The sequence below is a fragment of the Triticum urartu genome, chromosome 2A, assembly GCF_056163025.1.
Source record: "Triticum urartu cultivar PI428250 chromosome 2A, HENAU_Tu73, whole genome shotgun sequence".
In the NCBI taxonomy this organism is placed as follows: domain Eukaryota; kingdom Viridiplantae; phylum Streptophyta; class Magnoliopsida; order Poales; family Poaceae; genus Triticum; species Triticum urartu.
Window position 1 is genome coordinate 33,816,901 of NC_141874.1, and position 13,579 is coordinate 33,830,479.

General features: G+C 48.6%; 1 protein-coding gene across 1 annotated transcript; it reads right to left on the reverse strand.

Annotated features, from left to right (window-relative positions):
* Nucleotides 1-10,229: 10,229 nt before the first annotated feature.
* On the reverse strand, nt 10,230-12,083 carry LOC147983260 (uncharacterized). Its single transcript, XM_087539473.1, has 3 exons — nt 12,035-12,083; nt 11,227-11,954; nt 10,230-11,147 (listed from the first exon to the last, which is right to left on the reverse strand). The coding sequence occupies exons 2-3, from the start codon at nt 11,345-11,347 to the stop codon at nt 10,315-10,317; spliced, it is 954 nt and encodes a 317-aa protein (XP_087395599.1). The 5' UTR covers nt 11,348-11,954; nt 12,035-12,083; the 3' UTR covers nt 10,230-10,314.
* Nucleotides 12,084-13,579: the final 1,496 nt, after the last annotated feature.

The window sequence follows — 13,579 nt, forward strand, 5'->3', positions numbered from 1 at the left end:
ACGGCGGCGGGCTCGGGGCGGCGACGGGGCGGGGCGACGGCGGCGGGCGCGGGGCGACGACGTACGGGCTCGGGGCGGCGACGGGGCGGGGCGGGGCGACGACGGCGGGCACGGGGCGACGGCGCGGGGCGACGACGGGCTCGGGGCGGCGACGACGACGACGAACGGCCTGGGGGCGTCGGGGCGAATGGGAGCGGTTGGCCAAAATTTCACAAGTGGTGGCTTATATAGCCAGAGCAATGGTCCCGGTTCGTGCTACGACCCGGGACTAATGCTCCCTTTAGTCCCGGTTGGTGCGATGAACCAGGACCAAAGGCCAATTTTCGGCAGCCGAAAGGGCGGGAAGCGAAGGCCATTGGTCCCGGTTGGTGGCACCAACCGGGACTAAAGGGGGGCAATGGTCACGGTTGGTGCCACGAACCGTGACCAATGCCCCATTTAGTCCCGGTTGGTGCCACCAACCGGGACCAATGGCCTTGTGCTGCATCGCTAGCTGAAGTTTAGTCCCACATCGCTAGCTGAAGGGCGTCGGCACTTGTTTATAAGCGCTGTTGTGCCTCCCCATTCGAGCTCCTCTCTAATGCAGGCTTTCGGACCTAAACTTGTTACTGCCTGTGGGCCTATTGGGCCTCTGCGGGCCTGAATCCTGGCCCATGTAGGGTTTCTAGTCGTATTCAGGCCGTGGAGGCCCAGTAGGTGGCATTTTTTTGGTTTTTTCTTTTTTATTTCTACATTTTTTTGGTTTTTTATTTTTTTATTTCTACTTAAAACTAAATACTTACAGTTTTTTAGTGATTTCTTTTTGCTTTTAGGTCACAAAAATTATAAACTTTCTGTTAGTGCCATTAGTTTTAAATTTTGAATAGTTTAAATTTGAATTTTTAAAAATTTGTGTGAATCACTAGTTTATGAATAACTTTACTATAAAAATAGAATTTTTTTTCTATTTATTTTTTATTTATACTTACAATTAAATACTTATAGTTTTTTAGTGATTTCTTTTTGATTTTAGGTCACAAAAATTATAAACTTTCTGTTAGTGCCATTAGTTTTAAAATTTTGAATAGTTTAAATTTGAATTTTATAAAATTTGTGTGAATCACTAGTTTATGAATAACTTTACTATAAAAATAGAATTTTTTTTCTTCTTTGCTATTTATTTTTTATTTATACTTACAATTAAATACTTATAGTTTGATTTTAGGTCACAAAAATTATATTCTTTTTGCTATTGAAGAATATTATAGTTTTATTTTAGTTCATCATAACATAATATTTTAATTGATTGTTTTTATTTTCATAAAAGTTTTGTAGTTCATTCTGTTTGCTATTAATTCATTATTGGAGCTAAATGACTCTGAAATTGGAAAGCATTTCAAAATGAACTCTGAAAAGGTTGAAAGTTGGCATGGTATCATAATTTCACCCACATAGCATGTGCATGTATAAAACGGACAATGGTAGCATGTTCGTCTGTTACAAATTTGGCATGGTACCATCATAATAGTTGCGGGAGAAAGTCTTCACTTTTTCTTCGCTTGTGTCATTTGCTTATTGCGCCGTAACCATGGATAATCTTCATTGTTTATCAGGATGCTTGGGTCAGCCTTGACATTGAAGGGAGGAATTTCATGAAACTTTTCATAATCTTCAGACATGTCTGTCTTGCCGTCCACTCCCAGGATGTCCCTTTTTCCTGAAAGAACTATGTGGCGCTTTGGCTCATCGTATGATGTATTCGCTTCCTTATCTTTTCTTTTTCTCGGTTTGGTAGACATGTCCTTCACATAGATAAACTGTGCCACATCATTGGCTAGGACGAACGGTTCGTCAGTGTACCCAAGATTTTTCAGATCCATTATCGTCATTCCGTACTGTGGGTCTACCTATACCCCGCCGCCTAACAGATTGACCCATTTGCACTTAAACAAAGGGACCTTAAAATCAGGTCCGTAGTCAAGTTCCCATATGTCCACTATGTAACCATAATATGTGTCCTTTCCGCTCTCGGTTGCTGCATCAAAGCGGACACCGCTGTTTTGGTTGGTGCTCTTTTGATCTTGGGCGATCGTGTAAAATGTATTCCCATTTATCTCGTATCCTTTGTAAGTCAATACAGTCAAAGATGGTCCCCTGGACAACAAGTACAACTCATCACAAATAGTGTTGTCACCTCTGAGACGTGTTTCCAACCAACTGCTGAAAGTCCTGATGTGTTCACATGTAATCCAGTCATCGCACTGCTCCGGGTGTTTGGAGCGCAGACTGTTCTTGTGTTCATCGACATACGGGGTCACCAAGGTAGAGTTCTGTAGAACTGTGTAGTGTGCTTGAGACCAAGAATATCCGTCCCTGCATATTATTGAGTCTCTTCCAAGAGTGCCTTTTCCAGTCAGTCTCCCCTCATACCGCGATTTAGGGAGACCTATCTTGTTAAGGCCAGGAATCAAGTCAACACAAAACCCGATAACATCCTCTATTTGATGGCCCATGGAGATGCTTCCTTCTGGCCTAGCGCGGTTATGGACATATTTCTTTAGGACTCCCATGAACCTCTCAAAGGGGAACATATTGTGTAGAAATACGGGCCCCAGGATGACAATCTCGTCGACTAGATGAACTAGGACGTGCGTCATGATATTGAAGAAGGATGGTGGGAACACCAGCTCGAAACTGACAAGACATTGCGCCACATCACTCCTTAGCCTTGGTAGGATTTCTGGATCGATCACCTTCTAAGAGATTGCATTGAGGAATGCACATAGCTTCACAATGGCTAATCGGACGTTTTCCGGTAGAAGCCCCCTCAATGCAACCGGAAGCAGTTGCGTCATAATCACGTGGCAGTCATGAGACTTTAGGTTCTGAAACTTTTTCTATGGCATATTTATTATTCCCTTTATATTCGACGAGAAGCCAGTCGTGACCTTCATACTGAGCAGGCATTCAAAGAAGATTTCTTTCTCTTCTTTCGTAAGAGCGTAGCTGGCAGGACCTTTATACTGCTTCGGAGGCATGCCGTCTTTTTTGTGCAAACGTTGCAGGTCCTCTCGTGCCTCAGGTGTATCTTTTGTCTTCCCATACACGCCCAAGAAGCCTAGCAGGTTCACGCAAAGGTTCTTCGTCACGTGCATCACGTCGATTGAGGAGCGGACCTCTAGGTCTTTCCAGTAGGGTAGGTCCCAGAATATAGATTTCTTCTTCCACATGGGTGCGTGTCCCTCAGCGTCATTCGGAACATCTAGTCCACCGAGACCCTTTCCAAAGATTACGTAGTGTAAATCATTGACCATAGCAAGCACGTGATCACCGGTGCGCATGGCGGGCTTCTTCCGGTGATCTGCCTCGCCTTTGAAATGCTTGCCTTTCTTTCGACATTGATGGTTGGTCGGAAGAAATCGACGATGGCCCAGGTACACATTCTTCCTGCATTTGTCCGTCTAAACAGTGCGTGCATGCGTGGTATCCTTTGTTTGTCTGTCCTGAAAGGTTATTGAGAGTGGGCCAATCGTTGATGGTCACGAACAGCAACGCCTTAAGGTTAAATTCCTCCTGTCTGTGCTCATCCCACATACATACACCATTTCCATTCCACAGCTGTAAAAGTTCTTCAAGTAATGGCCTTAGGTACACATCAATTTCGTTGCCGGGTTGCTTAGGGCCTTGGATGAGAACTGGCATCATAATGAACTTCCGCTTCATGCACATCCAAGGAGGAAGGTTATACATACATAGAGTCACGGGCCAGGTGTTGTGATTGCTGCTCTGCTCCCCGAAAGGATTAATGCCATCCGCGCTTAAAGCAAACCATACATTCCTTGGGTCCTTTGCAAACTCATCCCAATACTTTCTCTCGATTTTTCTCCACTGCGACCCGTCAGCGGGTGCTCTCAACTTCCCATCTTTCTTTCGGTTCTCACTGTGCCATCGCATCAACTTGGCATGCTCTTCGTTTCTGAACAGACGTTTCAACCGTGGTATTATAAGAGCATACCACATCACCTTCGCAGGAACCCTCTTCCTGAGGGGCTCGCCGTCAACATCACCAGGGTCATCTCGTCTGATCTTATACCGCAACGCACCGCATACCGGGCATGCGTTCAGATCCTTGTATGCACCGCGGTAGAGGATGCAGTCATTAGGGCATGCATGTATCTTCTCCACCTCCAATCCTAGAGGGCATACGACCTTCTTTGCTGCGTATGTACTATCGGGCAATTCGTTATCCTTTGGAAGCTTCTTCAATATTTTCAGTAGCTTCTCAAATCCTTTGTCAGCCACAGCATTCTCTGCCTTCCACTGCAGCAATTCCAGTACGGTAACGAGCTTTGTGTTGCCATCTTCGCAATTGGGGTATAACCCTTTTTTGTGATCCTCTAACATGCGATCGAACTTCAGCTTCTCCTTTTGACTAATGCATTGCGTCCTTGCATCGACAATGACCCGGCGGAGATCATCATCATCGGGCAAATCGTCTGGTTCCTCTTGATCTTCAGCAGCTTCACCCATGGCAGCATCATTGGGCACATCGTCTGGTTCCTCTTGATCTTCGCCAGCTCCCCCCATTGCAGCATCACCGTATTCAGGGGGCACATAGTTGTCATCGTACTCTTCTTCTTCGTCGTCTTCCATCATAACCCCTATTTCTCCGTGCCTCGTCCAAACATTATAGTGTGGCATGAAACCCTTGTAAAGCAGGTGGGAGTGAAGGATTTTCCGGTTAGAGTAAGACCTCGTATTCCCACATTCAGTGCATGGACAACACATAAAACCATTCTGCTTGTTTGCCTCAGCCGCATAGAGAAACTCATGCACGCCCTTAATGTACTCGCGGGTGTGTCTGTCACCGTACATCCATTGCCGGTTCATCTGCGTGCATTATATATAATTAAGTGTCCAAATTAATAGAAGTTCACCATCACATTAAAACCAAAGTGCATACATAGTTCTCATCTAACAACATATAGCTCTCCAAAGCATCTAATTAATTAAACCATACATTGAAACTATGTAAAACATTTCAATGCGAAAACAAATGCGATCATAATCGCAACCAAGGTAACAATTGATCCAACGGCATAATGATACCAAGCCTCGGTATGAATGGCATATTTTCTAATCTTTCTAATCTTCAAGCGCATTGCATCCATCTTGATCTTGTGATCATCGACGACATCCGCAACATGCAACTCCAATATCATCTTCTCCTCCTCAATTTTTTTTATTTTTTCCTTCAACAAATTGTTTTCTTCTTCAACTAAATTTAACCTCTCGACAATAGGGTCGGTTGGCATTTCCGATTCACATACATCCTAGATAAATAAAATCTATGTCATGTTGGTCGGCATAATTTTCATAAACAATAAATGAACCAATAGTTATAAAGATAATATACATACCAAATCCGAATCATAGACAGGACGGGGGCCGACGGGGGCGGATACCAAAACCATCGCACTATATAAGATGCAATAATAAATGTAAGAAAATGATACAAGTATCTATCTAAACATACAAGTAAGAATATTTTTTCTTTCAGAAAGAAGATAAGAACAAGAGCCTCACCACGGTGGTGTCGGTGATGAGATCGGCGCGGGTGATCGACGGCGGTGAAGACGGGGACGGGGCGTGACGGACCGCTAAATCTAGACAAATCTCGAGGAAAATGGAGCTTGGAGGTCGAGCTTCGAGAGGAGAAAGCTTAAGTAGTGTGGCTCGGGCATTCCATCGAACACCTCATGTGCATAGGAGGTGAGCTAGAGCACCACAAAGCCCTCTCCCCCTCGGCCAGAAAAACAGAGCACTGTGCTCTGCTCTTGCGCGAGGGGGTATATATAGGCACCTCATTGGTCCCGGTTGATGACATGAACCGGGACTAAAGGGAAGCCTTTGGTCCCGGTTCAAGCCACCAACCGGGACCAATGGTGGTGGGCTAGGAGCGAGGCCCATTGGTCCCGGTTCGTCCCACCAACCGGGACCAAAAGGTCCAGACGAACCGGGACCAATGGCCCACATGGCCCGGCCGGCCCCGTGGGCTCACGAACCGGGACCAATGCCCACATTGGTCCCGGTTCTAGACTGAACCGGGACTAATGGGCTGAGCCGGCCTGGACCATAGCCCTGTTTTCTACTAGTGACATATTACTGATTGGAAATGATATAGAATTTCGGGATAGCATAAAGGGATACTTGAATAAGAGTTTTTCAATGAAAGACCTCGGTGAAGCTGCTTACATATTAGGCATTAAGATCTATAGAGATAGATCAAGACGCTTAATTGGACTTTCACAAAGCACATACCTTGACAAAGTTTTGAAGAAGTTCAAAATGGATCAAGCAAAGAAAGGGTTCTTGCCTGTGTTACAAGGTGTGAAGTTGAGTCAGACTCAATGCCCGACCACCGCAGAAGATAGAGAGAAAATGAAAGATGTTCCCTATGCTTCAGCCATAGGCTCTATCATGTATGCAATGCTGTGTACCAGACCTGATGTGTGCCTTGCTATAAGTCTAGCAGGGAGGTACCAAAGTAATCCAGGAGTGGATCACTGGACAGCGGTCAAGAACATCCTGAAGTACCTTAAAAGGACTAAGGATATGTTTCTTGTATATGGAGGTGACAAAGAGCTCATCGTAAACGGTTACGTTGATGCAAGCTTTGACACTGATCCGGACGATTCTAAATCACAAACCGGATACGTGTTTACATTAAACGGTGGAGCTGTCAGTTGGTGCAGTTCTAAACAAAGCGTCATGGCGGGATCTACATGTGAAGCAGAGTACATAGCTGCTTCAGAAGCAGCAAACGAAGGAGTCTGGATGAAGGAATTCATATCCGATCTAGGTGTCATACCTAGTGCATCGGGTCCAATGAAAATCTTTTGTGACAATACTGGTGCAGTTGCCATGGCGAAGGAATCCAGATTTCACAAAAGAACCAAGCACATCAAAAGACGCTTCAATTCTATCTGGGATCTAGTCCAGGTGGGAGACATAGAGATTTGCAGGATACATACGGATTTGAATGTAGCAGACCCGTTGACTAAGCCTCTTCCACGAGCAAAACATGATCAGCACCAAGGCTCCATGGGTGTTAGAATCATTACAGTATAATCTAGATTATTGACTCTAGTGCAAGTGGGAGACTAAAGGAAATATGCCCTAGAGGCAATAATAAAGTTATTATTTATTTCCTTATATCATGATAAAAGTTTATTATTCATGCTAGAATTGTATTAACCGGAAACATAATACATGTGTGAATACATAGACAAACAGAGTGTCACTAGTATGCCTCTACTTGACTAGCTTGTTAATCAAAGATGGTTATGTTTCCTAACCATGGACAAAGAGTTGTCATTTGATTAACGGGATCACATCATTAGTTGAATGATCTGATTGACATGACCCATTCCATTAGCTTAGCACCCGATCATTTAGTATGTTGCTGTTGCTTTCTTCATGACTTATACATGTTCCTATGACTATGAGATTATGCAACTCCCGTTTGCCGGAGGAACACTTTGTGTGCTACCAAACGTCACAACGTAACTGGGTGATTATAAAGGAGCTCTACAGGTGTCTCCAAAGGTACATGTTGGGTTGGCGTATTTCGAGATTAGGATTTGTCACTCCGATTGTCGGAGAGGTATCTCTAGGCCCTCTCGGTAATGCACATCACTGAAGCCTTGCAAGCATTGCAACTAATGAGTTAGTTGCGGGATGATGTATTATGGAACGAGTAAAGAGACTTGCCGGTAACTAGATTGAACTAGGTATGGGATACGGATGATTGAATCTTGGGCAAGTAACATACTGATGACAAAGGGAACAACGTATATTGTTATGCGGTCTGACCGATAAAAGATCTTCGTAGAATATGTAGGAGCCAATATGAGCATCCAGGTTCCGCTATTGGTTATTGACCGGAGACGTGTCTCGGTCATGTCTACATTGTTCTCGAACCCGTAGGATCCGCACGCTTAAGGTTACGATGACAGTTATATTATGAGTTTATGCATTTTGATGTACCGAAGTTTGTTCAGAGTCCCGGATGTGATCACGGACATGACGAGGAGTCTCGAAATGGTCAATACATAAAGATTGATATATTGGAAGCCTATGTTTGGATATCGGAAGTGTTCCGGGTGAAATCGGGATTTTACCGGAGTACCGGGAGGTTACCAGAACCCCCCGGGAGATATATGGGCCTTAGTGGGCCTTAGTGGAAGAGAGGAGAGGTGGCCAGAGATGGGCTGCGCGCCCCTCCCCCCCTTGGTCCGAATAGGACAAGGAGAGGGGGCCGGCCCCCCTTCCTCCTCTCTCTCCTCTTTCCCCCCTCCGCGAATCCTATTCCAACTAGGAAAAGGGAGGAGTCCTACTCCCGGAGGGAGTAGGACTCCTCCTGGCGCGCCTCCTCTTGGCCGGCCGCCTCCCCCCCCTTTGAGCCTTTATATACGGAGGCAAGGGGCACCCCTAGGAACACAAGTTGATCCACATGATCATATTCTTAGCCGTGTGCGGTGCCCCCTTCCACCATAGTCCTCGATAATATTGTAGCGGTGCTTAGGCGAAGCGCTGCAACGGTAGTACATCAAGATCGTCACCACGCCGTTATGCTGACGGAACTCTTCCCCGACACTTTGCTGGACCGGAGTCCGGGGATCGTCATCGAGCTGAACGTGTGCTAGAACTCGGAGGTGCCGTAGTTTCGGTGCTTGATCGGTCGAGCCGTGAAGACGTACAACTACATCAACCAAGTTAACTCTTCCGTTGTCGATCTACAAGGGTACGTAGATCACACTCTCCCCCTCTCGTTGCTATGCATCACCATGATCTTGCATGTGCGTAGGAATTTTTTTGAAATTACTACGAAACCCAACAATGCATACCTCAAGCTCAAGATGCCAGGCCCTAGAGGAGTAATCACGGTCAATGGGAACACTGAACGCTCCCTCCGAACGGAGGAGCACACGGCAGCGCTCGCGGCAGAAGTACAAAGCAGCCTCTCTAGGCAGTTCTCCAGTTCGGCCTTCAAAAAGCCGGACACTGTCAAGCGCGCCCGGAGTACCCTACAACAAGACCGCCTGGCACGTTCCGAGCTAGCGTAGCAATGCGGCCCCAACCCTAGCCCTCGCGATATAGCGAAACCAGCGCTTCGCGTACATAACTACGCTCTTGAAATACCATGGGCACAGGGGAAGGGGCACTATCACGGCACGCCCGAAATACGTCTTAAACCGCACCAGGGGCTGCCGGATTCCTTCTTTTTTTCTCTTACTCTCAGGACTCCATACTTCGGACGACCCGTTCGGCAATTCAACTGCCGCACAAACGATGCAAGATCCAGGGAAGCAGACAAGCTACGCCGCATTATGGAACTCCCAGGTGGTCTCTATTGCGAGCAGTATACCTGTTTTTTAATACAATTCCGCGGCCTGCCACTGGCCAGGACATGTTAAATAGTCCAATTTATTTTGCTTATCGCACTATTTGTATCGTTCCGCTTTCATAGTAGCCTTTCTATAAACAATGCATAGCTTTTTGTCTATTTCTTGCATTACCCTCTTTTTATATATATGTTTGTTAATAACATGCTGCATCCGTACACTGTGGTACGGCAAAATACGCCAGGGGCTTCAGTACCCATCAATATGGCGTGAGAAGTCCATCCACTTTCACAAGTGCGGCACCCCGAACTTATAGCACTATATGCATTGGCTCCGAATCATGATTTGGGTCAATAGTTGGGTTTGCCCGGCTCCTTTGTTTTGGTGCCTTACGTTCCGCTATATCGGCTAAGGTAGCACTAGGAGAACCACTGCGATTGTGCCCCAGTTGAGCTGGGCCGAGCACCTCAGTGGAGAAAGCTAAAACTGACTGTCATGATGAGGCCAGAGACCGGTCGCTGTTCGAGAGGTTTTTCGAGTCCTTAAAGGCTTATGCCGCTTCGAGCGAGGAACCGGCTTTGTCCGGCCAAGGCGTGGATAGCGCCCCGAACTCGGTCTTCCGAATACTAGGGGCTTCGCCGAAATTTAAAATTATAGAGTTCTATGGCTAAGTGAGAGTGTTCAACCATTATAGTCCGATTGCCTTGTTCGTTGTGCTGACCGCCTCCCTCGACGGACCCAATCATGGGAAAAAGAGCGCTCAGGTTTATCCCGAACACCCCAGCACTAGTGGCATGGGGGAAGAATCCGACGACTGGCCATCTCTCAATTTTTTGATAAACGGCCACACAGAAAGTAATATTTTAAATTCAAGCATTGCTTAGCGCATATGAACAAGTTTTCAGCGCACAGGATAACACGAGCGAGTTCATTCAAAAATTACATCCTTGGTACATTCATCCGCCACAAGGCGGGCACCAGCAAGAACATCCTTGTAATAGTTCTCGGGCTTGCGATGCTCCTTCCCCAGCGGTGGCCCGTCCTTCACAAGCTTCTCACCGTCCAGCTTACCCCAGTGCACCTTTGCACGGGCAAGGGCCCTACGGGCACCTTCGATGCAGACGGAGCGCTTGATGACCTCAAGCCTTGGACAAGCCTCCACCAGTCGCCGCACCAATCCAAAGTAGCTCCCAGGCAGGGCCTCTCCAGGCCACAGCCGAACTGTGAAGCCCTTCAGGGTCTGTTCGGCCGGCTTGTGGAGCTCGACCAGCTGCTTCAGCTGATCGCTCAAGGGCACAGGGTGTCCGGCCTCAGCGTACTGAGACCAGAACACCTTCTCCGTCGAGATGCCTTCCTCGTCTCGGTAGAATGCGGCGGCATCGGATACGCCGCAGGGAAGATCTGCGAATGCCCCTGGAGAGCTCCGGATTCGGGTAAGTAACAAGTAGTTTACTTTTATATGTCTGCTTTGCATATATAATGCCTTACCTGCCGCTATCTTTTTCACCGCATCCAATTCCTGGAGGGCCTTCTGGGCTTCGGCCTTGGCAGATTTGGCAGTTTTAAGGGCCGCAGCAAGCTCGGACGCTCGCGTCTTCGAGTCGAGCTCCAAACTCTCATGTTTTTGCATGAGAACCTGAAGCTCTTGCCGCACCTCGCTGACCTGCGCCTCAAATTTCTCCCGCTCGGCGTGCTCTGTGGCCGCTTTCTTCTCGGCCTCGGAGAGCGTCTGCTTGAGGGTCGCCACCTCAGTTGTGGCCCCTACAATAAGCAGTATACTCCTGTCATTTTTTGCAATTGCGCCTTCCTATAGGCATTTTTTCTATAAGGTATCTCTTACCTTCTTTCTCCTCGAGCTGCCGTTTGGCAAGGCCGAGCTCTTGCTCGGTCCGCTCGAGGCCCTGCTTCAGGGCACCCACCTCCGCAGTCGGTGCGGCGGTGGCCAGCAGCGAAGCCTGCATACGTATATTGACTCCTTTTTAGTTAGACTCCTGCGATATTTAATAGATCATCTATTCGGCTTTTCTTTCCGAACGCCAAACTGAGCATCAGGGGCTACTGTCTATACGGTAATATTTTTACATATTTTTACTTACCTCAAAGCCTGTTAGAAGGCTAGCACAAGCTTCAGTCAGTCCGCTTTTGGCGGACCGAACCTTCTGTACCACCGTACTCATGATGGCACGGTGCTCCTCGTCGATGGAGGCGCCCTTAAGCTCCTCCAGCAGATTGTCCGGCGCCTCCGGTTGGACGGGGGACGCCGGCTCAGTAGGCTTGCTCCTCTTGGCAGGGGTTCGCCTACCGCAGTCCGGAACCGTTGATGATTCCAGCGCAGTGTCCGGCTTAAAGCCGGACTTGGAGCCCAGGGGGGTCTTGTCCCCTTCACTCCTGGAGTCCGGGAGGTCGCCTCGCGGCTCCTCCTGGACCACCTCCTCTCGCCCTGGAGCTTGTCGCGACGCCACTTCGGCGTCATCCGCAGCACAGGGGGAAGCAGCAGGTGGAACTGAATTCACGTCCGATGAATCCAGGGAGCCGCTCGACGACTCGTCGAGCCCGTCCTTGGGCGGACTGCATGATTATATCCGACATTAGGGAAAGCTGTGCAACAAAAGGAATATCACGAGTTACTCTGGTATCCGAACACTTACGATCTCGCCGGACGCTTGGCCCTGTCCGGCCACTCCTCTTCGTTCCCGGACGGCGTCGGGGCCGTAGTCCTGCGGAGGGGTTTTCCTCTTCTTGGACCCCTCGGCATCCCCTACTGGGGCGGCCTTCCTCTTCTTACCTCCCCCCGCTGGAGGGGGAGAGGTTTCTTCTTCCTCCTCCTCGTCTTCACGGGAGGAGTGCGTCTCGGACTCGTCGGACGACGAGTCCGACACCACCATATGCTGGGAAATCTTTCCAGTCCCCGTGGCCTTCTTATTCTTGGCCTTCTTCTCCGGCACCACATAAGGTGCCGGAACCAGCAGCTTCTCTAGGAGAGCAGGGGCTGGGTCTTCGGGCAAAGGGAGCCGGACAGTTAATCTGTCCGGACTTCTCCCGCCAATCCTGTCAAAGGTGAGGGAGTTTAGATCCCGCATAGAGTCAAACTATGAAAAACTTAACATCCTGTAAAAGGTGGAAATATCTTACCTCGCCAGCAGGACGCTGCGAGCTGAATCCACGGTCTTCGGAGGCGGATGTGGGAGCCTCAGCGCCTTTGGTTAGCCCCCTCCAGACATCTTCATACGTCGTGTCGAAGAGCCTGCTTAGAGTTCGGTGCTGCGCCGGGTTGAACTCCCACAAATTGAAGTCCCGTTCTTGACATAGAAGGATCCGGCGGACGAGCATGACCTGGATTACGTTGACAAGCTTGAGCTGCTTGTTCACCAGGGACTGGATGCATTTTTGCAGTCCGGTCAACTCTTCTTCGTCGCCCCACGACAAGCTCGTCTCCTTCCAGGACGTGAGCCGCGTAGGGGGTCCGGATCGGAATTCAGGGGCTGCGATCCACTTCGGATCACGTGGCTCGGTGATGTAAAACCACCCTGATTGTCACCCCTTCAAGGTCTCCACAAAGGAGCCCTCGAGCCATAGGACATTGGCAATTTTGCCCGCCATGGCACCTCCGCACTCCGCCTGGTTGCCGCGCACCACCTTTGGCTTGACGTTGAAGGTCTTGAGCCAGAGGCCAAAATGGGGGCGAATGCAGAGGAAAGCCTTGCACACGACGATAAACGCCGAGATATTGAGGATGAAGTTTGGGGCCAGATCGTGGAAATCTAGACCATAGTAGAACATGAGCCCGCGGACAAATGGGTGGAGAGGAAAACCCAGTCCGTGGAGGAAGTGGGGTAGAAATACTACCCTCTCATGGGGCCTTGGGGTGGGGAGAAGCTGCCCCTCCTCAGGAAGCCGGTGCGCGATGTCTTTGGACAAGTATCCGGCCTTCCTTAACCTTTTGACATGGCCCTCCGTGATGGAGGAGACCATCCACTTGCCTCCCGCTCCGGTCATTGTTGGAGAGGGTTGAGATAGGAAGTGCGGGCTTGGGCGCTGGAGCTCGGGTGCGCAGACGATGGATAGGCAAAGGAGGAAGAAGGCGTAGGTAAAAAGGTGGATCCTTATCCCCTTATATGGGCGGATGCGACTATGCGTCACCACCAGCCTAGTAAAACTCGCTTGCCTCCCAAGCGCCGTGATAAGTGGCGCGG

Bases quoted from the DNA above. Each gene is read 5' to 3' on its own strand.
- LOC147983260 (XM_087539473.1), bottom strand. From the start codon at position 11,347: ATGCAGGCTTCGCTGCTGGCCACCGCCGCACCGACTGCGGAGGTGGGT. The intron at 11,148-11,226 runs GTAAGAGATACC...TGCTTATTGTAG, and splicing joins GCAGCTCGAGGAGAAAGAAG to GGGCCACAACTGAGGTGGCG.